Here is a 24556-nt window from a genome sequence, read left to right on the forward strand (position 1 = left end):
GTGCACAATTTTGTGCCAAAAATCGACAACTAGGAACCAATTTGCAAAAATGGGACTTTTATTTTTTTCTTATTTTATAAAAAGCGATTAGTCACTGAATATGCTTTTTTATTTTTTTTTCTAGTTTGATCACATTTTGTAATTGCATGTTCAAGATTCAATTATTTTGCTTTTCAAAACAAAAAATTCTAAATACATATTAACAACAATACAATTAACAATGCACCTTTTTTTCCCTGGTTGCTCATTGCCCAATAATGAGAGATTGATAATAGATTAAGTGGAGGTCTCTGTGGGGATTTTGTGCTTTTAAACTGGCATTTGAAAGGGGTAAATTCCTGAAAATTCATCAAAATATCATGCTGTTAAAAAAAAAAAAGTGCAGTAAAGGTGAGAAAAAATATTAGTGTAAAAAATTCTTATTCCTGTTTTTGTATGGTGTCCATAATTTGACAACTTTTTAAAACCGTACAGTGTGAACAAATAATAACTCCTAAATATCAAAGTTGCTGTTCATCATTGACATACCCAAGGCTGTGATAACCTTTTCATTTAAATCCAAATTGCATGTAGTTTATGAAAATTATTTCTTTCTTTGTGTTTTGCCGTATAAAAAAAACAAAGTGATTTTATTATTTTAAACTGGCATTTAAAGGGTTAAATTCCTGAAATTCATGCTTGCCAATAGGTCTTATGCTGGTAAGACAATAAATGCAAAAACTGAGAAAAAAATATTAATATTATGTATTTTTACTGTTATACATGTAAGGTGCCCATTTTTGAACACCAAGGCACCGTGTGTAACATTGCTTTTAGGATAACTGAGGGTTAATCATAGTGCCATTAATGTCTTGATGCTGACAGCCCTTGCATGACTCTGTAGCTCATCTAGTGGTCAAAATCTCCAAAAGAGCACCTTTAATGTAAGCACTGTCATCTTCTTTGGTTGAAACTAGGGGGATCAAGGAGATCAAGGAGATAAGGGACTGGATGGATTTCCAGGAGTCCCAGGACTACCTGGAGAGCCTGGTCGGGATGGACTTCAAGGGTTGAAAGGAGAGAAGGTAAAGGATACCTGTCCTACGAAGCCTGATCAGCTTTGCCTTATTTTTTAATTTGCTGATTGTTTGATGCCGATGTCTTTAGAATCAATGGTAAAGGGTGTAAAGTGTAGAAAGTACTTGCCAAGTTTTCAGCATATTTTAATCATTTCAACACATCTTATATAAAAGAAGAAGGAGTTTGGCCTTTATGCATTTGTTTGCATCTGCCATTGAAATTACAAGTTGTGTGTTTAATGTAAACGTTCAAACTTAAAATTCTAACGAGCACTGTTTAGCTAAAAGAGGAACTATTTTTCTTACATAGATTACATCTTCCTAAAAAGGCTTCTGGATCATAGCTGGGATTTGTTTTCTTTTCCCAGGGTGATGCTTGCACCAGCTGTCCCACTCTGGGATCTGCAGTGGGTGATGGTGTAGCTGTGCCAGGCCCCAAAGGAGAGAGAGGAGAGCCAGGTCCCCCAGGAAATGGAAAGCCTGGCAAAAACGTGAGGGATTTTTGTGTACTTACTAATTTATTTACTCCCTGCTAAATTAGAATTACTGATGATCATCTCACATGTTTTCCTTCCAGGGAAAAGCTGGCTTACCAGGTGTACAAGGGCCCGCAGGTCCCAAAGGAAGCAAGGTATGAATGTCATTTTTTTGTATTAACATATTTATTAATACATGCAGAGAGGATTGTGGAATTCATTACTGACACTTATTGATCTGGGTTGTCCTGCGCTTCCTGTAGGGAGAAGCTGGGGCTGCAGGTATTGGGCTTCCAGGACCACAAGTAAGGCTGTTTCTCTCATAGAAAACATCTACATTATTAGAAAAGTTGTATGTTTAATGCTGCAGATACACAAACAGGTCTGTAGCAGACACATTCCTGTTGTGAGCTCAGTAATGAGCACCATGTGCTTCCATGATAACAAGAGTTTTTCCGCCCCTAACTAGAAAGAAACAAGGTTGTAAATCTCAAGTTAATGCAATCCTTTAGAGTTCTCTCTTTAATCCTCTGATTCACTGTGGGAGCTTCCTTTTTTGGTTGACATGGAAACCAAGGTCTTTCTTTGTCATTTACTACAAAACATCTGCTGCAGTCAGACACCCTTAACCAGCTCCAAACTCAGCACTCTTTGTGTGTTTTAATTTATATCACAGGGTGAGCAGGGGCAAAGAGGAGTGCCAGGACTTCCGGTAAGTTTCCCTTGTTGTTTTTATGTTCTTTTTCTGCACTTTATTGTTGGATTTTTCATCTTATTTGTGTGTTTTTGCAGGGAACCCCCGGAATCAAAGGACCAGTCGGCTCTGTTGGCCCTGGAGGAGAAAAGGTAGCACGAATTCAAAGCTGAAACTCTTGTAAACATATGCAGTCAAACAAAAGAAAGATCAATCATCTGATGTTATAAACCAATGTGACTCCTGCTGCACGTGTTTTCTGCTCACAGGGCTCCAAAGGAGACATGGGGTTTCCAGGACTGCAGGGGCCTGCCGGCGTGGGAGTAGCAGGGCAGCCGGTGTGACATAAATGCATCTCTTTTGCATATGTATATGAGCATACAATGCCATGCTTTTGTAATGTCAGACTCTGTTTTTCACACACAGGGTAAAGACGGAGCCCCCGGTGTTATAGGACTGCCAGGAGCTGACGGCAGACCTGTGAGTTGTCTTCTTCCTTTATTGTCTGAAGCTTCATTTGCATGTTTTTTATAAATTTGCATCAACAATTTGAAGAGCTGTTAAAGAAATCTCCGTGTATGAGTTGAGTTGTGCTAGCATCTGTGCCGAGTTTTAATTTTCTTTGAGCCTCTTTGGGAATTGTCCTTGATTTAGGCATCATTTGTAACCAAGGATGTCTGCCTCGATCCATAACAGAGGCGATGTCTGCTCCCATCTCATCCTCTGTCCCCTGATCTGCGTTCAGCTCACTGCCCCCGTGAGCTTTCTTCTGAAACAACAAAGCAAGAGTAACTAACTGTTTGTGTGTCTTTCTGTGTGCATTTTGCTGTCTCCTTCTCTTGCAGGGCCTTGACGGAGCTAAGGGGGACAAGGTAAGTCTACCGTTTTGCTTGGATGAAGAGATCTTAAGGGGTTTGAAAAAAAGTGGGTGGAACAGATGGTAATCGCTAGAGATGGTTCAGCTCGCGCAAACACAAGCATACACCCACTTGTACGCGGTTGCCCCCGGGGCGCGGGTAGAGAAGAAGTGGAGGTGACGAGTGTGCAGTTGCTGGCAGACGAGGAGTTTCAGGGGCATTAAGAGCAAGAGTGTGTGAGACTATTAATTACCGCATTTATCAGAGCCACAGGTCCAGACTGTCACTGAGAGGGTGGGGAAGATGAGGAAGTAGCCGAGGGAGAGCTTGGGGTCAGGATGGGTGTGAGATGTGGGACAGGGGCATGACAGTTGAAGAAGAATGTCAAGAGAAATTAACACGAGCAAAATAGGTAATGTGAAAATCTCCTGCAAGGAACTTGGCGATTTTGGCTTCCCCTGTTGACAAAGCAGCAACGGGCCCCTGTTTATTTGCTTTTAGAGGATTTTTTTATGCCAAACAACGAGATCAACAACTGGTACTCACATGGGCCAACCCTTATTTCAAGAGCATCTGAACTGCATTTGAGATCATATTACTTTCTCCAAAATCAAAATTTGGCCACATATTAAAACTTCCATCCATCTATGCATCATGTGGTAGCAGTCTAAGCAAGTAAATCCAGACATCTCTCTACCCAGCAACATTTTCCAGCTCCTCCTGGAGGATTCTGAGGCATTCCCAGGCCAGATGAGATATATAATCCCTCCAGTTGAATTCTCGGTCTACCCCAGGGTCTACTAACCTGGCACGCCAGATGGATTTATTTCACACATCTAGAAAACCTCTCATAGACAGCGTTTGGGAAAGAGCAGAGCCTTTGAAACAAAAACTTGGAGGGTGATTGGATGAACGTTCTGTCTGTCACATCTTTTCGGGCCAATCAGAGCAGCAAAACACGTGACGTAGCCGCTATTGAGCTGCGCCCCTACCGAGGAATAAACTCGAACTGCATAACATGAACCATGGCGACTGTAGGTATGTCAGTACACGACTTCTGATGTTTTTGGAAAGAAAACGACTCACTGCTGTTCTTTGTCCTTCCGTTAACAAAGAAATGTCGTCAAGTTATGATAAAACTGGCGCTTTAGCAGCATCTACGCTGATGTCTTCCTCCATAATTGCACTGGCCTCTTGTTGCTGCTTGTAAACGTCACGACTCCGCTGCGCCAGAAAGTACTGCCCCTCGTCGCTGATTGGTCCTATCACTTTCTAACCGGGCCCAAACTGTTCAGATGGGAGCTTTGCAAGATGGATTTGCCAGTGAGAAACACAGAAACGGGCGTATCCATCTGCTATGCAAGGTTAAGGGTCTCCATCCAGTTAAACGTGTCCTTTGTCCTTTCGGCACAAAGGAGCAGCTCTACTTTGAGATTCCTTTTGTTGTCCGAGCTCCTCACCTTGTGTCTAAGGCTGAGCCTGGCCACCCTCCTGAGGAATCTCATTTCTATCGCTGGAGCTCGCGATCTTGTTCTTTCGGTTGGTACCTCGAGTTCATGACCATAGGTGAGTGTTGGGACAAAGACTGACTGGTAAATCGGGAGTTTTGCCTTCCGGCTCAGCTCCCTCTTCACCATGTCTGCAATACAGCAGATGCTGCACTTATCCGCCTGTCCATCTCGTGGCCCCTTCTACCCTCACTTGTGAACAAGACCCTGTGGTACTTGAACTCCTTCACTTGGGGCAAAGACACTTTCCTCACCCGGAGGGAGTAACCTAACATTTTCCAGCAGAGAACCATGGAGGTGCTGACCCTCATCCCGACAGCTTCTCACTCAGCCCGACTGCTGACTATGCGACTACATATCAAAATAACAAGCAAAAAATCAACAATAAAATGATGCCTATATGTATTAAGTAAAAAAAAATTCAACTCAACAGTCTTACATTCTTATCTTTCATGCCTTAATTAAAGTAAAATGCCTTTTTTATTTTTGTTGGCTAATTAAGAGCTTTTTAAGAGCATTAAAGTTAAAAACGGGTTTTGAGGTTAATTGGCTAAGAGGATGCTAATCCACGTTTAGCATGATGCTAACACTGAAGGATCCATTAGACCGATGGCTGAGTTAGTGTAACACTTGCATTAATTCAAGTAAAAAGGATGAAAAAAAGCTCTCTATTAACTCAATGTAACTTTCAGAGATGAACAAGAGCATTACAAAACAAACAACAGAGCTTCAACACAAGGTCAAGATACAGTCGGCTTCAGAAAATGTTTCATCAGCTTTGCACTAAGGAAGAAAACAAACCATTAACCCCAATGCAGAAGAGCTGCTGTGTGGCCTTCTGTTCTTCAAATAAACTTTAGAATGCACATATTTTGTATTGTAGTTTAATGTTTCACCAGAACGAAGCACAGAGTCAAGCAGGAGAACCAGCAACTGCAAGCCATCCAGTAGGAGGACGACGAGCTTTGTCTCTGTCTCTGCAATCCAAAATTCAAACAATTATGATGGGTTTTGGTGATTTGGAGGCTTCTTGATGGCACTATTATGAGGTCCTTCCCCATTTAGCTTAAGGCATCAAAATATTTCATTGTATTGTAGGCAACAAAACTCAGAGAGCTTATCCAAATCTCAATTACAAATGTCAAGAGAAAGAACACCACAACACAAACACACTGCATTGGTGCATCAATGTTTATTTCAGTTGTTTTCATACATGGTAGAAAATATCCTCACAGGAGTTTTAAGGTTATATCTACACATTAGCCTACTTTACAACTGTCTTTTTGTTGAGCCATAGCACAAACTGCTGCTTTGCAAAGATGTGCTTTAAAGCCCAGTTCAGACTAAAGATTCACGACGAGACGCTTTTAGAATGTTGCTGGTGAGAGTCGCTGCAGTCTGAACCAAGCGTTGCAGCTCGAATGAAGCTGTCTGGTGTAGTGGCCAGCGATTCAGCCTGTCAAGTCATAGAGAGCGGGTTTAAGAAAGCAGCAAGCAGGGAAATGTGAAAAGAGAAATTTAAATCTCATTTTGAAAGGCATATACGCCAATTCCGTCAGATAATGCTATTAATTTTAGAAATATCTTTCTCATCAAACCTCCTGATAATCACTTGTCATCACTATTGCAGCACGACAGCAAAATTTTACAGCATATATAAACACTAAAATGCTTTGCTAGATCAGTCTCGCTATAACAAAGATATCCACTGAGAATAATTAATTTTCCACTCACATATTCAGCCCCTACAGCCTTGAAGTTCTCATGGATTATCCTGTAAAGTGCTTCCTACTTATGGGTGCAGCCAAATGAAGTAAAGGTGAACCTTTTCTAAACAATGTTTCTATTTCAATTCATCACATCTATTTGCTTCCTGGAAATAATTAAGCTGTTCAGGAAAGCTGTGTTAAAAAGTCTTTGTGCTCTTTGAAACCAAATGGAAATACTTTTTACAAACTGAAATTTGCAGAGGGGGCTTATAATTCTGTCCTTGTCTGGACGTGTAAGAGGAATCATTCGAACTTCTGTTATCACACATCACACTGAATTTAACCTTCCTCACATTTATGTTTTTAGCACTTCAAGTTAACAAAAGCAGAATAAAAAGACCCTGATACTATTTCATCCTTGCAGTTTTGAATCTCTTTGTGATGCCTGTATTTTTTACTATTAAGCAAAACAGCACTAAAGAGTTCTGTAAGCTCAAAGAGAGCTGACTTTTTTTTTTTTTAACTTAAACTAGTTTAAATGTTGAATGAGGACTCCAGTTTTGCAAGATGTGCTTAAAAATTGTGCAGAAGTCTCACTTTCTCTCTTTTTTTGATGTATATTTTAGGGCGAACCTGGGGAGTGTAACTGCATTTACCCACAGCACAGCAGCGTCGGAGGACCTGTGAGTACTCACATGCACTCACACGCTGAGATAAACACATGTCGGTATGCAATTAGTTTAATTTAAAGAGTTGCAGCCTCACAACAGGAGTCTGACTGCACACTGATTTTCAAAGATGCTCTCAGAGGGTTTATTAAGACTCCACAGGGGATGTATGGAGAAAAACATTGTTGCTAGGTTATTTCCTCCCTGCCTCTCTCTGTGCTTTGACATTTCTTGTGTTATTCTTAGAAAAAAAAAACACTTTTGGATTTCTGTATATTCTGTTTGTGCAAGCAGCGTAACTGCTCTGATTTTGACTACTTTTGCCTTCCAGGGAGCTCCAGGAACTCCAATAAACGTTTGGCAGCCCGGGCCTCAGGTCTGATCTGTCAGCCAGCAGTCCTGTCTGATAACTTTGGCTTTGTTTTTGCAAGCTTTGTTTCTCCTACAAAGTTTGCACAAAAAAATCACAGCTTTTCTGTCTTAATGGGGATGTGCAATGTCATCTGAGGACATGTCTTTGTGTTGTGTAGGGCCCGCCAGGACCTCCTGGCCCTCCTGGCCCCCCTGGGCCTCAGGGTGTCACTGGAATCCAAGGACCACAGGTAAGAGAAAGGGGATGGTTGGTTGGTGATGGGGTCTCTCTATAGTTCAGTTCAAAAGCTGCTCCATCAGCAAAGATGAAGGCTTACAGCTTGGGCGTTTGGTTTTCAGCTCAAAAGAGCAATGCTTTGACATGCTTTGAAACATAAATGCATGTCAGAAAAGGGGCGACATTGTGTTGAATGCGTGCAACAGATGAGTTTGAAACAGGCTTACCTTTTCAGGGTGATATTAGAGAGTGCACTAACTGTCAATGGCTTCAAGCTTTAACACCAAGAGAGGCAAAAGAGCAAGCTTTGGGAATACTTGTCAAGACATGAACATTTATTTGAGGGTCCATCTTAATTGGCATACCATTAGTTTTTGGCTGTAATACTTAAAAGTGTCAGTTTGATGATCCAAAGAGTGTATTATGAGTGGACCTTCAAATAAAGTTTCATAGTGATCTGTGCTGCAAGGGTCAAAGGTGCAAGAATAATATCAGCAGTGGTGGAGGATAAGCGGTCATGTCTTTGACAAGGGTGCATTTGCAGTTATCAGTGAATGTGTTAAGGAAATGCTGAATGGATTTTGTTCCCCATATTCTCACTTTAATAAAAATGTGGGCCTTGTAAAGTGGCATAAAAAGTGGCAGAAGAAGGAACAGGCTCGATCATTCTAACTCTGCCTTGGTCGTTGGTGGAGGTGGGAGTGGCTAGTCTTTGATTGGCGGCAAATCAGTTCAACCTAAGTTCCTTCTTTCAGGGTATCCCTGGAAACGACGGGATACCAGGGAACCCGGGTTTGCCAGGATACAGCGTAAGTAAAATTAGAGAAGAAAGGAGGAGATGTGGCTCATGTAAAATCATACAAAAAACAACATGTTTTTGCGATCAAGCACAAATAAACACATTTGACACTAGAAGGTCAATTAGCTCCATTTGGACTTTGTTGATTTGATGCTTATTATTCTTTTATTTGAATACACTTGCCTATATGTGACGTGGGTTACTGGAGGACACCACTACTGGGCACACAAGAGATCTCAGACTACCTGATGTGTGGGATGTAAACTACCAACATGGAGACGGTGAATATAGTGATAATTTGAGGCTCAATCTGCACCCCACTTCTCCATCATTTTCCTTTTAATGCTCCCAGTGTATCGGTTAAATTAGTGACCATGTTAACTGGTGACTTTCAACTTGTTTTCCTGAATGCCATCATTACTAACCCGCTATGCTACATAGACTGTTTCATAGAGCTATTGCATTGATGGGCTTCAGAAAACCTCCCGTATAAAGAGTTCATGAAGAGCAGGACATTTCAGAAAATACTTAGAAGGCGATTGGTTCTGACTGTCACAGTCATTACAGGCCAATCAGAGCAGCAAGACAAAATGAGGTAGTCAGGATGTGAAGCTCCAGTAGTAACCTGAGCTTGACAGACAGTCGTTGCCATAGTGTATGAACAGTGGGACTTGTCGGTGAATAAAACTCATGGCGCAATGTGGCCCAGTTCTGTTGAACTATTGTTATACTAAAGTTACATCTGAACTAATAACTACGCCAGCGACAGCCATTGTATATATACCAGCTTACAGTACAACTAAACATTAACTAACTGTAACTATCAGAGCTCATGCCAAAGCAGGTTTGGAGCAAAAACATCTTTTCCATCATGAAAAGCTTTCAGTGCTGTTGTGTGCTCCTCAGTAGGGCTGTCAGTCTTTATCTACACTCCCAATCCATCCATTTTCTATACCACTTATTGCGTCAGGGGTCGCAGGGGGCCGGGGCCCATCTCAGCTGTCGTTGGGCCAGAGGCGGGGTACATCCTGGACTGGTCACCAGTCAATTGCATGGCTGACGTATAGAGACAGACAACCATGCACGCTCATATTCACACCTACTGGCAATTTAGAGTCTTTGGTGGTGGGAGGAAGCCAGAACCCACGCGTGCACGTGGAGAACAGAAAGGCCCTGATCAGGAAGTGAACCAGGGACCTTCTTGCTGTGAGGCAACAGCACTAACCCCTGCACTGCCGTGCAGCCCCTAATCAATTTTATGTCATATTATTTGCAGATTTTGATTTATATTTCAATATAAGCACAAGTGTCATTACTTCAATTGATAGGTATTGTACATACAAAACATTCAAGCACCAGTGCCTTAATCACCATGTAGTGACACATTAATCCACTAGAGCGCCTTTCCAACATTTCATTACTTACAATTAAGAAACAATGAGCAAAGAATAATTTATTTTTATTTTGATCAACATTGTAGGGTTCAAACACAGCCAGCTGCATCATTCAGAGGTCTTTGATTTGAATTTTTAGCACCATTGGGCAAAAATAAAAACGTTCCAAAAGATTAGAATTTAAATATCAAACAAAATGAAATAAATTGTGCCACTTACAGCGGTATTACCATGAAATATATGAGAAAAAAGAAAACATGTCAAACAGTATTGGAAATATCCTGTCTCTACAGGTTGTTAGCCAAAAACACAAAGCAATCCACATTTTCTGGGTGAAGAGCAGATTGTTTTTTGTTAACGCTAATCCCAGCCTGGAGAAAACTCTCCAACCTGACAGAGGTGCCTGTGCTGCACAGGTTTTGGTGTGTCAGCTGGTTAAGGAGGGAGATACTTGGACTAGGACGTCACTCTCAGGGATGTACTGCAAGGATTATCCCTTATTTATTTATTTATTTATCTATTTATCTGTTTATTTGTCAGGGACAATACAAAAGCATTGCTGCATTGAATTACAGTGCAACTGATGCAATGTATGAAAGACTTCTAGCCATGGCTAATTTGCAGTCCTTGTCCCTGGTTGGGCTTTTAAGAAATGACACACATGATATAACAGAATAAAATGGACATAAAAGACTAACAATGGCAGTAGACATAAATGAACAACCATAAAAATGCTTAAAAACAGCAACAGCAAGGCAGACACAAACATGCAGCCACATACATAAAAGCTAACAATAAGGCAGACATAAACATGCAGCCACATACATAAAAGCTAACAATAAGGCAGACATAAACATGCAGACGAATGACACTGACTTAAATGACAATTAAGAGAAATAGGTGAAGTAGCTAAGAACAAAGAAAAAAGAAGAGTAAAATGTGCTGAATGATATAAAACACACTTGACCTTAGCTTTCAAATATTAATGAGTTTTTTAGTATTCTGATTATAATCAATGCTCGAAATTCATTCCAACAGCACTACTCCTTATCAAATAAAGAAATGTGGCCCAGTTCTGATAAAACTACCACCATACTATAGCTACATCCGAACCTAATGCTACACCGGCGTCAGCCTCAGCGAAACTCCACCCATGGAAACCACCTCGTTCTCCTCTAGTGACACTGGTTGGTGAGGTCAATTTTCAGACCTGGCAAAATTGTTTTAGATAGAAGCATTGCAAGATGGATTGGCCGGATTACAGACATGGAATCTTGCCAATGCTGCTTTGCAGTGTTACACTATAACAGCAGCTGATGAAAACTTGAGTTGCTTTAAATATGTATGTACATGTAAAAAAGGAAAAAAAAAAAGAAAAAAAAAAAAAAACCTCATCAGATATGTATAAAAAGAAAACGTAAACTAATACAAAGCGCCAAACAGGAACTTGCATAAAAGTCACCAGTTTGCACGGTCACTTTTTTAAAGCAGCACTGATCATATTTAGATTTTTTTTACTGTAATGAAAATTGACTTTAAAAACATGTTTTTCAGTCCCAGCTGGTTGGACGAACATGTTTGTCTCTGTACATTTACAATGACTCATCATGAAAAAGTGGAGCACGGTGGACTTGTTTTATCAGTTTGTCTTTCACACTTTAAGCAGTTATCACCTCTACGTCGCCCCTACTGGTCATGTGTATATTGCACTTCTCACCTGTGTTAGTGTTTGTGGATGTACACAGTAGACAGACTGAGTCTGGGGATGCTTGGAAGCCATAATCTGTTAAAATTTGTTATATCTTTGACCTTGCATGATTAGGCAAAAATTTACCTCTGTAAGTCAGAACAGTTTAAGTTGTTATTTTTTAAACATCTCTTTTATTCGGCCATGATTTAAGGGTTCTCACATTTTTGATAGAACAAAAATAAAATTTACCTTCATTTGGTGAACATTTTTCTGGGATGCTGCAAATGACAGACATTATTAAAAACATTGATATGAAATAACAAATTACTCTAAGAATGTACATGACTTACAGTAATGGATATACTACATGAAACATATGCTGGAAATTCTTCGACACTACTCATGCATATTCAGAGTTTGAGCCTACTGTTCGTCTGACCTTCGGTCTGTTTGTAAACTCTTAGGATTTTCAGCGTTCCTCTGGACAAACTTACTTGACTCACAGCGAGTGCAAGGACAGCATCAAAGTGAGAAATGAGTTGTTGTGTTGTGAAGTTATCAGTGGATTCTTTGTTCTCTTGTAATATGGTGCCAGTGTTGTTTCTTTCAAGTCTGCAGATGGCTTAATTTCATTAAGGGAAACATCGATGCTGATCTCCAGCCAGCACCCAAGGGGAACTTCACCTTCAACAAAGGAATTAAAGTAAAAGTTTAATGGAGGTCCTGGGAAATGAGATTTCAGACTAATCTTATAGAAACTATGCAGAAAGGTGTTGCTTGTTGGCATATTAAGCAACAATTCTGTGGTTGAAATGACCAGAGAATGAACTCTTTTCTACTATAAGAACTTCAGCTACGGTTTAAAGGTTAATGCTGGTCGATTTTCCTATCACACACATCTTTTTCTTTCATGGTTCTGCAGCTTTTTTGTAACTCAGCGTAGCTTTTAGGACCCTCAAAAGCTACACTGTCTTTGAAAATAACTTGTTGCTCAGAGAGGTCGGCCTCAGCGTGCACCGTGACATAGAAATATAGAGAAACTTCTTCAGAGAGAGGCCTTGTTCCCACCCGTATAACAGGCAGCGCTTCGCAGCATAAAATAGCCTTTCTAGTTAATGGCCCCAGTTTGAACAATGTCAAATGGGTTTGTAATGACTGTGAAACCGGGCCAGGTGCTATTGACGGACTCTCTCAGTGAAACAGGTCCTGCTGCTTTGATAGGGAGCAGAGCGACTTTCACAGCAAATTTGATTGAGCTTGTGCAGAGAGCCCTTTTGTTTTAGAACTTCCTTTAAATAGACGGCTTAACTCCTCTGTGGCTTTTGTCCTTGCTTTGTTCCAGTTCCAGTATGTATGTGGTAGTATTTGAGTTAGGAAGGGGCAAACAGGGTCAGACCTTTATGTTATTTGTACTTAATATTTCCCTGTTTAGGCTTTAGACTTGTGCAGACCTGAAACTCTGGACAGAATTAGTTTTGTTTAACACATAAATATTAGCCACATCATCACTTCAATTCATGCAGGTCTCAATGTTTTTTGGTCATACTATAAAGAATAGATTATTTGAAAATATATAAGTATAACCTTTGCTCAGCCTTTCATGGCCCAGGTGGTAAAGAGGATGGGCTTCTTGTTTTAACATGTGTTGTATTAACATCCCTGTAAAGTGATAAAAAAAAAAATCTTTATTTTAGGTTTGTTGTATGACAGACTATTGTGTTATAACCCACCAGCCAAATTTAAGTCATGAAAAACATCTCTAAGTTAGTAAAACTAAGCTTCAAAATCAGAAAAAAGAGGCATTAATATCTGCTCTTGTATGGTGTGGGTGTGTCACAGCTGAATCCACACCCCCTCAGTCATGAGAAATACAATCGTCTCACTTTTTTCTTTTCTTTTTTTTTAAATGTCTCACCTGATCAGAGCTCAGGTGCGTGGCTCCAGCTAGAGCAGAGAGACAGAAGTTGGGGATTAAATTTACTGTTTTCTGGCACAAATCTCTCCACTATGGTGCTTTCAATGACCTGAAGGCCACCATGGCTGATAGATTTGGGAAGTTTATCTCACAGTAAACAAAAACACAGCAAGTAACTGGCTGTTAACTTTCAGTGACATCAGCTAACAACAGACTCTGCTGAGATGAACTGCCCTGTGACTTTACATCATCGTAACATTAGGGGGGCGGGGTCATTTCCCATCAAGCCTGGTGATGTCATGGGCTTACATATTTACTCTGCGCAGATCAAACCAAGCCAGGAAAAAGGTGACCAACTTTTAAAGGTCTACATAGAAAAATAAGTCAGGTAGATTTTAGTAATTTCATGTTTACAGAAACCATATTCCAAAATATCTAGTGTGTTAAGACAGTAAGTTTGGATTTCACTTTACAGGGACTTTTGAAAAAGAGCATTAGATAAGAAAGACATTTTTCAAACTGATTGATTAGCATAAGTCACCATTAAAGACCCTGTAAAGTGAAATCAAAAGTTTTTGTCTGAACGCTTTAGATATGTTGGAATATGGGTGCTGTAAACATGTGAAAACACTGAACTCTTCAAGTGACTGAATTTTGGATTTAGACCTTTAGAAAGTTTTTTATGTCTTCCCTGGCTGGGTTTAATTGGGGCAGGGCAATATGTGGGCTCATGATGTCACAATCCCACATTGGGGAATGACCCCGCCCCTCTAACACTACAGAGCAGTTCTTCTCAGTACATTCTGTTGTTAGCTGATGTCCCTGCACTTAATGAAACAGTCAGGCCAATGCTGGTTTTCTGTTAATTGTGATGTAAATCATTTAAATGATCATATCTGAGATTTGAGCCGAAAACTGACTTTGTCTCTCCTTCTAAGGTCAACAAAAGTTCAAGATGCAGGCTAAAGGCATTACTGCTCTCCTCAGTTCAGATTGTAGCATTTTTAAAATGTGAAAGGATTGTATTTCTCCTGAGTGGGCGTGGCCTCAGCTCATTCAACAGACACGCCCACACCATCCTACAGCAGATTTTACTTTTGTCATGATTTTAAAGCTTAATTTTATAAACTTAGAAATTGTTTATTTGACTGATATTCGACCAGGGGGTTCATAAAACACTGACCTGTCATACAACAAACCTAAATACAAATTTATTTTTACTTTACAGGGTCTTTAAATGCTGTGCAGGTGAACCTTCTGGTATCATTACGTGCATTTGTCCAAGACACTTTTTATTTGCAATTATTGTGGCTCTTTTGTCAGACAGTTTCTCCATATGTTTTGAAAATGCTATATCAAGTTTTTTGCTGTTTCTGAACAAATTTAATATCGTTAACTTCTACAAAAATATTTTGTATAATGATTTTTAGCCAATTCTTTTGGGGTTAAATTTTTCAGTCAACTTTTGCTCTGATTATTACTACCAAGAGGCACCTAAACTAAATGTCAGTTGTTTTTTAAAGAGTCTGAATACTTATGTTATTGAGATATTTCTTTTTTTCATTTTTTTTCAATTTTGCACAGATTTCTAAAATCCTGTTTTCACTTTGTCATGATAGAGTACTAGGTGTAGATTGATGAGTATAAAAATGTTTTTTTTCTACTGTAGCATCAGGCTACAACAGAAAACAATACAAAAAAGTGAAAGGGACTGAATACTTTCTGAATGCACTACAGCTCTGAAGCTCTGAACTGTTTCATTGATGCATAGTTGCATATTAGATTGGAAAAATGCCTCTTATCATTTACCCAGTAAGTTTCATGACAATAGAAGTAGTTTAAGCCCTTTTTATTTGATATTTTCTGTCATTATATGTTTGAAACTGTAAAATAAAGCTGCCTTAGCTGTGAACAGTTATCTGCTTTATTTGACATGGATCAAGTGTCTTTGAAATAGGCATTAAAAAAGCTAATTTTACCAGATAAAATGCCCTCATTGGAGCTTTAAAACCTAAAACTACACCCTAAATGTCTTTTTATTAACCAACAGTGACTTCTCCACATTGATGTCCTTGAGTTCTGTTTTGTTAATGTGAAGAAATGATTATGTTTTGTCATGTTTAGTTTATAAATAAACCTTTATTCCTTCCTTTCCTTACAGCCCCCTCGTGGACCATTTGTTCTGCCTCAGGACTCCGCAGGAGGAGCTGGAGATGTAAGTGCATGAGCAAGAATGGGGAATGGTTTTTAAAGCATTATTGCCGCCTCTTTTACGTGTTGTGCCACTTTTTGGCATGAAAACTGCATACGTGTGTGAAAGTGTATATATGTACAGACTGTGTATATATACACACAGTTTTCCCCCTCTGTGACACAGGAGGGCTGTGGTGAGGGCTGCTCCACAGGGTTGCCAGGGGTGCCAGGCATGGCTGGTGCCAAGGGAGAGAAAGGAGACCAGGGCAAGCCTGGTGTCACCCCGTTGGACAACTGTGACAGGGTGAGACTCAGAGTGATGGGGGAGTTTCTTGTTGAAACATTTTCAGCTTCACTACATGATTCTCCGAATCCAGAATCATATCGATGTCACTTAACGTACAGCCACGGAGTCTGATGTTGTGCTTTGATGAATGCAAAATGGCAGGCTCTCATTTAGCATTCGATTCAAGTTTGCATGGCTGAATGCGTTTCTGCTAGTCTGACAATACAGTGCCAGCAGTAAGACTCTCATAACTTCCCCTGCTGTCTGCTTCCAGTGTTTGGAAAAACTGCAGAGAGAGCAGGCAACACAAGCAGTGGTCAGTAGGAATCATTGTCATACTCGAACACGCACATGTATCGTTCACAGGGATGTTTGAGTGCAACTTTTTCTTGGCTTACAGGGTGACCGATCCTGCATAGGAACACCAGGAGTTCCAGGAGTGCCTGGATCACCTGGAGACAAAGGAGAGCCTGTGAGTCTGTCACTGTGTGTTAGTAAATTCATTTAGAAATGAGAATGTCTGACTTTTTTTCCTTTACTGCAGGGTATACCAGGGAACAGAGGCCAACCTGGAATCCCAGGAAACTTGGTGAGACTTTAGTCCTTTTCACATTGAGGGTCCACACAGGAGCTCTGCCATTTTTTACTTTAAATCCAACATGTAGGGAAATGTAGGCAACAATGTATGTGAGTTTACCCAGCACTGGACGAATAATGTAGTGTTTGTGACATTTACACACAACATTTCCATAAAAGTTGGGACATTGTGTAAAATGTAAAATCATTTAAAACCTATATTCTACTGAATACAGCACAAAGACAATATTTTCATGTTCAAACTAATACACTTGGATGTTTAGTTTTAGAAGTAGTTCCTAAAATAAGAGACTTGTGCCCATATTACATTCAAGAAGCGTCAAGGCTACAACAGCATGGCTTCACAGTAAAAGTGTGCTGGTGCTAGACTTACCTCTATGCAGTCCAGATTTGTCTCCCATTGAAATGTTGCCAGATATAATCAGGAAAATCTTCAGCTTACTTTACATCAGCAGTCATGTCTTCATAATAACAGCGAGGTGATGCAGCACAGTGGTAAACACGCTCCTGTCTCAACTATTGTGTTGCAGCCATCAAATTCAAATTGTGTGTTTGCAATCACATTACACGTAACATCCCAACTTTTGGAGATTTTTTCATTGACACCAAGTTGTGGCAGAGGCGTAATGGCCCCAAATGTAACAACAATGTAAAAGGGGCTTTGTTAATTCCAGATACTGAACCATGCTGGCTTTTCTGCTGTGAGTCTTATGAAGCTTTATAGCACAGGATAAAGAATCTACAAGTCTGAATGAGGGTTCTTAATCTCAAACCTCATCTCTTCTGCTTATAGTCCTATGGTAGTCATATGCTGTGATTTGAGGATAGCCTGGGTTTGGGACTTCTTATGATTTTCCAGAGCCCCCTAGTGGTCTTTGTGAAAACATTATACAAGTTGCCTCCAGGCACTCACCTGTCTTACACACATGATAATCACACTCTAGCTCCACTGGAGTTCTTGTGATATTCTCTAAATTGTCGGTGATGTGTCTAGAACTACTGGAATAGTGAACTGGTTTATTCCTTTTATCTTTTCTGTTCACAGGGACCCCCTGGCTTCCCCGGTTCTCAGGGCCCATCTGGTTCACCAGTAAGTCTTGATCTATCCTCTTTCTTTTTTTTTTTTTTTTAAGATTTATTTTTGGCCTTTTTGCCATTATTTGATAGGACAGTGGATAGAGTATGAAACAGGGGAGAGACATGCAGGAAATAGTGCCACGGGCCGGATTCGAACCCGGGTCACCTGCGTATATGACATGCGCCTTAACCACTTGACTACCGGCGCGCCTATCCTCTTTCTTTTTTAAGCTTACTTTAATGTCTTGATTAAAAAGTAGTCAGAGTTTTGTAATTTTGTAAAACCACCTAGAAACACAGCACAAAACTCAGAAGTAAAAAACTGTCTTTAAGAAAACATTTCATGTTTTAAAGAACAAGAGTAATATCATTAAAAACAACAAAGAAAGCTCTGGCTGTATCAGAATCATAAAAAAAATACAACATGAGTAGAGAATGCTACATTACTGCACGTATTTTTATCCTCCTGAGAGTTAGACTTTTGTCTGGACTGTATTTTTTAGTTTCTCCAATCTGTTTGGGATAATGAGGACCTGATGATTTACAAAATGAGATTTTTTTGGTCAATTTTCCTTTACAAAATCCACACAAATTAACTAATATTTAAAAAGAAACTACTTCAAATTCCTCTGAAAATTCTCAAAAATATTTTTCAAAGTGTTCTATAAAAAAACTAATTTCTTCAGTCAGTTCCCAAATGTTTTTGAGAAAGTTTATCATAAAACCCAAACACGCCAATAAAAAAATATCAAGCAAAGCCCCTGAATTGAACAGTAAATTCCCACTAAAAATTTAAGCAAATTTCCAAAAATGTATAAATGAATAACCCCAAATTTCCTGAAAATGATGGGAACATCTATACATCAGACATATTCAATATAGTTTCATGAAAATTATTTAAAAAAATTTTGAACACCCTCATCCCCCAACACACACACACCAACACCCAAAAAGCCAATTAAATCCCCAAATATTTACAAATAAAATGACCAATTTTCCTTGAAAAGGCAGAAAATGTAAAAATAAATAAATGAAAATTAAAATAAAATACTCCCACCATCCAAACCACTTTCCCAAGTTCCCATGAAATTGTCCAAAAAAATCAGAAGCAAATTTCCCCAAATTTCCAATGCAACGCCCCATGACAAAAAATAAACATATGCCATAAATGTTTATGAAAATACTTTGAAAAATTGTCAAGCAAAATCCAAATAAAAAATTCTCCAATAATGTCAAGCAAATTACTTAAATATTGATGGAAATTCCTGTAATTTACTTCAAAATGTTAAACTTTTATAAAGTCTATATTAATCTCACACAAAGTGAAATATTCCAGTGCAGACGAGCTGAAGGCTGCTCTCAGAGTAACCTGGGCTTCATGACCCCAGCAGTGCCACGGACTGATTGGCTCCATGTTGCATAGATGCAGTAATTTGTGCAAATGGAGCTCCAACCAAATACTGAGCGCATAAATGAGCATGACTTTCCAGAAGGTCAACATTTCTTTGTTATAGATCCTTTTTTGGGCTTTTGTTTAGTGATATTATAATATTTTGTGATAGTGGATATAAGATTGCTGTGAGCTGTCAGCCGTAATCATCAAGGTTTAAAAAATCTTGAAATATTTCACTTTGTATGATTTTAATCTAGAATATCTGGAAGTTTCACTTCTTGAATCGATCACATAATATTCTAATTTGTTGATGCAGGGTAAAAAGCATAGTGCATTATAGTGAAGTGCAACTCCAGATTAATTGAACTTACATTTAGAGATACTGGAGCATCTTAGGGACCTCAGATTTGTACTTAAAAGCAGTACTTGAGAGGTTTCTCTAAGACTTTGATTTTATAATCTTTTTATAGCCACTCTTCTCTCTTTTGCCTCGTTAAAACATGCACCGTGTAATTTCAAACTCTAGCAGCTCTCGATCACGCCGCCTTGTCATCTTCCCTCTCATCGCCTGCCTTTAATGAAAGTTATTTCAGATGAGGAAAATGTTTTGTTGTCTTTCTCTCTCTCTGGTTGTTCAATTATTCCCCCCTCTAAGTGATGGAGAATGGCACTCGCTGTGCAGTCCAACCCCCCCCCCGCAGAGTTATTGTTTCAGGAGCAAAGAGATGCTAAATGGATGAGCCGTGTGAACGCCGCGTGCAGTCCATTTGCAGCGTCATAGCACTTTACAGCAGGTGTTAGTCTCTGCTGTGTGCCGCAGCGTGTCTGTTTGTTCTGTTTGTGAGGGAGAGAGAGGGAAGAGCGGCCCTGCTGCTGGATGTATTACTCGTATTCAGGAGTGAGGAAGTCACAATAATCAGCCACTAATTAGTCTCTCCTCAGTGGGATCAGTTATAATTACAGTCTTTAAATCACAACCCTCAATTATCACTTTAATAACCAATCATACTTGGAAATCTTACACATCACTGTGATTTTCTTCCCGGTTTTTGAATTTCTGTATTATTTTTTCATTCTCAAGTGACACTTTACATTTAAAAAACAATTAGCTTAACAGCTTATTATCACTCTGAGTTGTCTCTAATTTCAAATTATGCGAGCTTCCCTTCTTTTAAAAGCACTCATCTTCCACTGACATCCTTTTATTCGCTCAGATTTGTAAAAACTTCAGTCTTTTCTTCCAGCTCTCATGCTTATAAAAGCAGTTTCTAGGCAACAGATCACACTCAAACATGCCTATTGATATTTACGTCAAAACAGACTTCAATATGCAATTAACAGAGTGGAAAAATGTAGGGTTTGCATTTTTCTTTGAAACATTAGGAAATGTTTGCATACTACTGTGCCGCTGTATAAAACATTACATCTGTTTAAGGTAATTTTTATACTTGTTTGAATATGAAAGAGTGTAATTGCACCCTAGTGTGCACAACAATAAGGGGAAAATTGATACCTGAGTAAGTAGGAGATGTATTTTTGAGGGGGAGAAATATGAAAGTCTTTAGCAACTAAACAGACCAAACGGGATGTTCAGCCGCAGGACATTGCCAGAAAAGACCTAAATCACCATTTTAGAGCCTGGTATAGGTGTAAAGCAGAGGACAAAATCAAAAGTAGCCAGCTCCAAAGGGAGACAGTTTGAGCCCGTTAGCCATTTCCCCTCTTTGATATTGACTTGCCTCGTCCTTGGCTCGTTTCCACCAGGGGAGCCTCTCTTCCTGGTGTCAAATCACATCTTCTCCTTCATTTTCTAATCATGCCTCATTCCCGTCATCTTCAGGGTCAGCAGGGCGAGAGAGGGCCGCCCGGCCTCAGCGGAATGAAGGGTGAGCAGGTTAGTGTCTGCCAATCAAATACCTGGATATCATAACCATAAATTGATTGCTTTCCTCACTGTTTGACTGATTCTCTGATCTTTACCTCAGGGCCCTCCTGGGACGCCTGGGTATCCAGGAACCATGGGACCGCCTGGACTGCCTGTGAGTTGTTCTCAGCGCGGCATTATGAAAGAATAGTGGGACTGACGTCAATCTGACAGCTTAAATGGATGGATAGCTGGTTACAGTGATTTGTGAAGTCACACATTAACTGTCTCTGTGTTCTTGTCAGGGACTGAAGGGCGAACGTGGGAGTCCAGGAACAAGTGGCCAGAAAGGAGAATCAGTGAGCCGTCACTCCATCCCTACTTCATGACCCATGATCTATTTGTGCTTTTAAATTATTCACTAACATTTCCTGTTATTCTGCAGGGTCCTCCTGGAAACCCTGGGTATCAAGGCTCGGCTGGCTCACCGGTCAGTTTTCTAGTTCATATACTTAGATTGGCTCCTTTAGTTAGTAATAACTTTTAGAGAAGAATAATGTGAGTCATTCTGTGTCTGCAGGGCATCAAAGGAGACACAGGACCAGCAGGGCTTCCAGGTGCCAAAGGGGATACGGTATGTAACATGCTCAAGAAGCAACCTCCCATGTTGAAACATATACTAAGGCTTTGTGAGGTGGCTGTGTGAACAAACTTGTGTCCTAATCTGTCATATTACCATTGTTGATATCCATGTAAAACATGTTCAAATCATGGTGTTTAAAGTGAGGTGTTGGTGCAAGTGAGAGAGAGAGAATGGAGGGGTCAGGGGTAAGCGAGCAGGCGCTGATCTGAATCATCAGTCTCCCATTTCAATGGCTTGGACTGATGCGAAAATTTGCTTAAAGTCAAACCTGTTCAGAAAAAAATAATGACAAAAATTTTGATGCCAGTGTGAATGAGAGCGATTTTCTTTTTAATGTGCAAAAAATTCAGACAATAAAAAATCCCGGTGTGCAAAGGCCTTTATGCATACATTTGCATAATTACAGAAGTGACTGAGGTCTCTGACTGGCAGAGGTGGAAAAGTACCAGACTGTTGTACTCTAGTAAAAGTACTGGTCTATAAATCAACTCAAGTGAAATTAAAAAGTAAGTCATTTCAAATGTACTCAAAGTACTGAGTAGCTACTTTTGATATCTAAGGGGCTTTCACAGAGAAATATGACCTGTCTTTAATGTGCAATAACAACAAGAAACAAGGGCTGCAAGCAGCACTGAAGGACCCTCGCACCCCAGCACATGCCAAGAGTTTTCTTTTGTAGGTGATGATCTGCAAGTAAATCAAAAATCATAAACCTTGTTTGAAAGGTGTGGGAGGGCAGAATGTTTAAAGGTGTTTTAAAGGACAAAATCTAAATTCAGAGGAAATGATAAATCAGCAGAAGGGGATGCTGTGACAGAGTGATAAATGTATTCAGAGTCAAAGTGTGATCATCCCTGATATGTTTGGTGAAGATCGACATAAGCACTGTAGAGTTATATAGAATCTAAATAGTTGGCACACTTCAAAAAATATGGATAATAGTTTTCCAACTTTGGGCCCTGTTCACAGCCCAGTCTTATGGTAAAACTCACAGTTTGCACAACTTTAGAGCTCCATCTTGTCTAGAATAAGCACAATAAACATGGGGACAATCTGATGAAATCTGTCGGTGGAGATCCTTCAGATGTGACAACAATGATGCTGCCAAAAAATGGCCAAAATTTGATGTTTAACTGTTTGTGGTGCATTTCCTGTAGGTATTAGAGGATAGTTCCAGGTGACTTTTTATTTTGTCTAGATCTGATACATACATGTACTGATTTTTATGCATGTAGCTCTTACCCAGTCCCCTATGTCACACTTGTGGGGCCCATGTGCAATAGACTTGCACAATTCCACCAAAACATAAAACATTCCCTTTGATTTTCTGGAAGGTTTTTGGGACTTTTTAGGCAGTCAAGGCCCTCAAAACAGGCCACAAAGTGTTGGAAAAATAATATCTAAGAATGCCCACAGATACAACAGGGTCCTGGCTCCAAGGTTAGTTCTCAGGCCCTGAATATGGACCTCCAACCTCCATTCTCTTGCTCTGTGCATGTACTGACCGTCATGTGTTATGAAAGCCAAACAACTGGTTGTTTTCATGTTGCTGGCATGAATTTTTGTGTTTAGTTTTTTTTGCTCAGTACTTGATGCTTTTTAAATTGTAATTAAGTGCAATAGCTCACACAAAGTATACTTAAAAGTAAAAGTAGTTTTACTATTTAAAAAAACTACTAAAAAAAGTACAACTAGACAAAAAGCTACTCAATTAGTTATTGAGTAAATGTAATTAGTTACTTTCCATCCCTGCTATCTATCTATAGTAACACTTCATATGGTATCTTGATAGAAAATAGACTGAATAACCTCTTTTTCTCTTTTATTCAAGGGTTTTCAAGGACAGCCAGGTTTTCCAGGACCACCAGTATGTATTTTTTCTGGCTTTTTTGCAGCTTTTGTGTGTCTCTCTGTGGTTTTCCATACACATTTTTTTCATATCTTTTATAGGGTCCTCCTGGTCCTTCTGGCAAACCAGGAAGGGAAGGACTCTCTGGAATCAAAGGTGAAAAAGTGAGTAAAAACATCACAGTTAGCCGCGGATTTCTAGCATGTATTATTCTCATTTGTTGTATTCAAATCAACCTTGTTTTCACAGGGCAATGATGGCCTTCAAGGCTCTCAAGGACCTACCGGACCCCCGGGCTCTCCAGGCTCCCCAGGGCTAATGGTAAATATACTGACATGTTACATTACAATGTTAACATACATATCCATGACCTGTATACTAGCCAGAATCCTCATGTGCACTCGCTCTCTTTGTTTTCATTGAAAGGGCCCCCCTGGCATTGAGGGAATGGATGGAAAAGATGGAAAACCAGGGCTGAGGGTGAGTTTGCACTCATGGTTGGCAGGGCAAAGCACGCTCGCATCCAAGCCCACATGGAAGAGATGGAGTCTCTGGTGAAGTAAAAGACATCCATGTTTTGTAATATCTGACCTCTGACACTGGCTATTCCTTTGTTATCAGGGTGAAGCGGGCCCTCCAGGCCCAGCTGGACCCCGAGGAATCCCAGTAAGTATCACCTCTAACATTAACATGACCTGGTTTGATTCTCTGTCCATTTAGTGCTCAACACATGAATTAGACATGAGAAGTTGTATAGTATATTTTAAGTATTAAATGTACTTAATGCAAGCAGATCGTGACATGATATTCATATTAATGCATTTTGTACTCTTCTTTTTATAAGATCTGTGTACTCTGGAAAGACAAATTAAGAGTACAATAGAGAAAGAAACAGAAATTCTTCAGATTGGTATCGTCATGCATGTGATTGAATGGAATTTAATAGAAGCCATGTTGTTGGTTGATCATGAGTCACTTGCACCCAGGCTGATGTTTGTCAAAAACTCAAGTTTAGTACTCAGTATTTATTATTCCCAGAAGCGGTGTCTAAAGCAGATCATCTTATTTTGTGAGATCTCTCATGGAGTAAATGACCAATTTGTATAAATCATTTTGCACGCATAGTTCCCAAAGGACGAACCTTTATCATTTTGGGAAATTGCAGAGGTCCCACTGGTGCAATGCATAGCTTTTTGGAAGCTTTCATAGCTTCCAAAAATAAGAGAACAGTGTCAGCTACCACTGAATAGGGCTCAACAGTGTGGTTCTGGAAGTAAAACTACCATTCAAGTTAGAC

At 39.7% G+C, this 24556-nt stretch overlaps 1 protein-coding gene across 4 annotated transcripts in view; it reads left to right on the plus strand.

Annotated features, from left to right (window-relative positions):
- col16a1 (collagen, type XVI, alpha 1) overlaps positions 1–24556 on the plus strand; it is a 169189-nt gene that overhangs the window by 124246 nt on the left and 20387 nt on the right. For 2 of the 4 annotated variants that reach the window (XM_041808222.1, XM_041808223.1), the window contains 29 exons: positions 957–1064; positions 1427–1549; positions 1636–1689; positions 1798–1839; positions 2211–2246; positions 2327–2380; positions 2498–2566; positions 2655–2708; positions 3074–3100; positions 6929–6985; positions 7302–7346; positions 7501–7572; positions 8315–8368; positions 15519–15572; positions 15735–15854; positions 16111–16152; positions 16237–16308; positions 16381–16425; positions 17479–17523; positions 20744–20797; positions 20889–20942; positions 21073–21126; positions 21213–21257; positions 21348–21401; positions 23242–23277; positions 23361–23423; positions 23509–23580; positions 23686–23739; positions 23881–23925. In XM_041808222.1, coding sequence (XP_041664156.1) covers positions 957–1064; positions 1427–1549; positions 1636–1689; positions 1798–1839; positions 2211–2246; positions 2327–2380; positions 2498–2566; positions 2655–2708; positions 3074–3100; positions 6929–6985; positions 7302–7346; positions 7501–7572; positions 8315–8368; positions 15519–15572; positions 15735–15854; positions 16111–16152; positions 16237–16308; positions 16381–16425; positions 17479–17523; positions 20744–20797; positions 20889–20942; positions 21073–21126; positions 21213–21257; positions 21348–21401; positions 23242–23277; positions 23361–23423; positions 23509–23580; positions 23686–23739; positions 23881–23925 — 1704 coding nt within the window. The remainder of the gene's footprint in view (positions 1–956; positions 1065–1426; positions 1550–1635; positions 1690–1797; positions 1840–2210; positions 2247–2326; positions 2381–2497; positions 2567–2654; positions 2709–3073; positions 3101–6928; positions 6986–7301; positions 7347–7500; positions 7573–8314; positions 8369–15518; positions 15573–15734; positions 15855–16110; positions 16153–16236; positions 16309–16380; positions 16426–17478; positions 17524–20743; positions 20798–20888; positions 20943–21072; positions 21127–21212; positions 21258–21347; positions 21402–23241; positions 23278–23360; positions 23424–23508; positions 23581–23685; positions 23740–23880; positions 23926–24556) is intronic. The other 2 variants (XM_041808224.1, XM_041808225.1) reach the window with 2 other exon arrangements.

This window comes from Cheilinus undulatus, linkage group 16 (genome assembly GCF_018320785.1).
Source record: "Cheilinus undulatus linkage group 16, ASM1832078v1, whole genome shotgun sequence".
Classification (NCBI taxonomy): domain Eukaryota; kingdom Metazoa; phylum Chordata; class Actinopteri; order Labriformes; family Labridae; genus Cheilinus; species Cheilinus undulatus.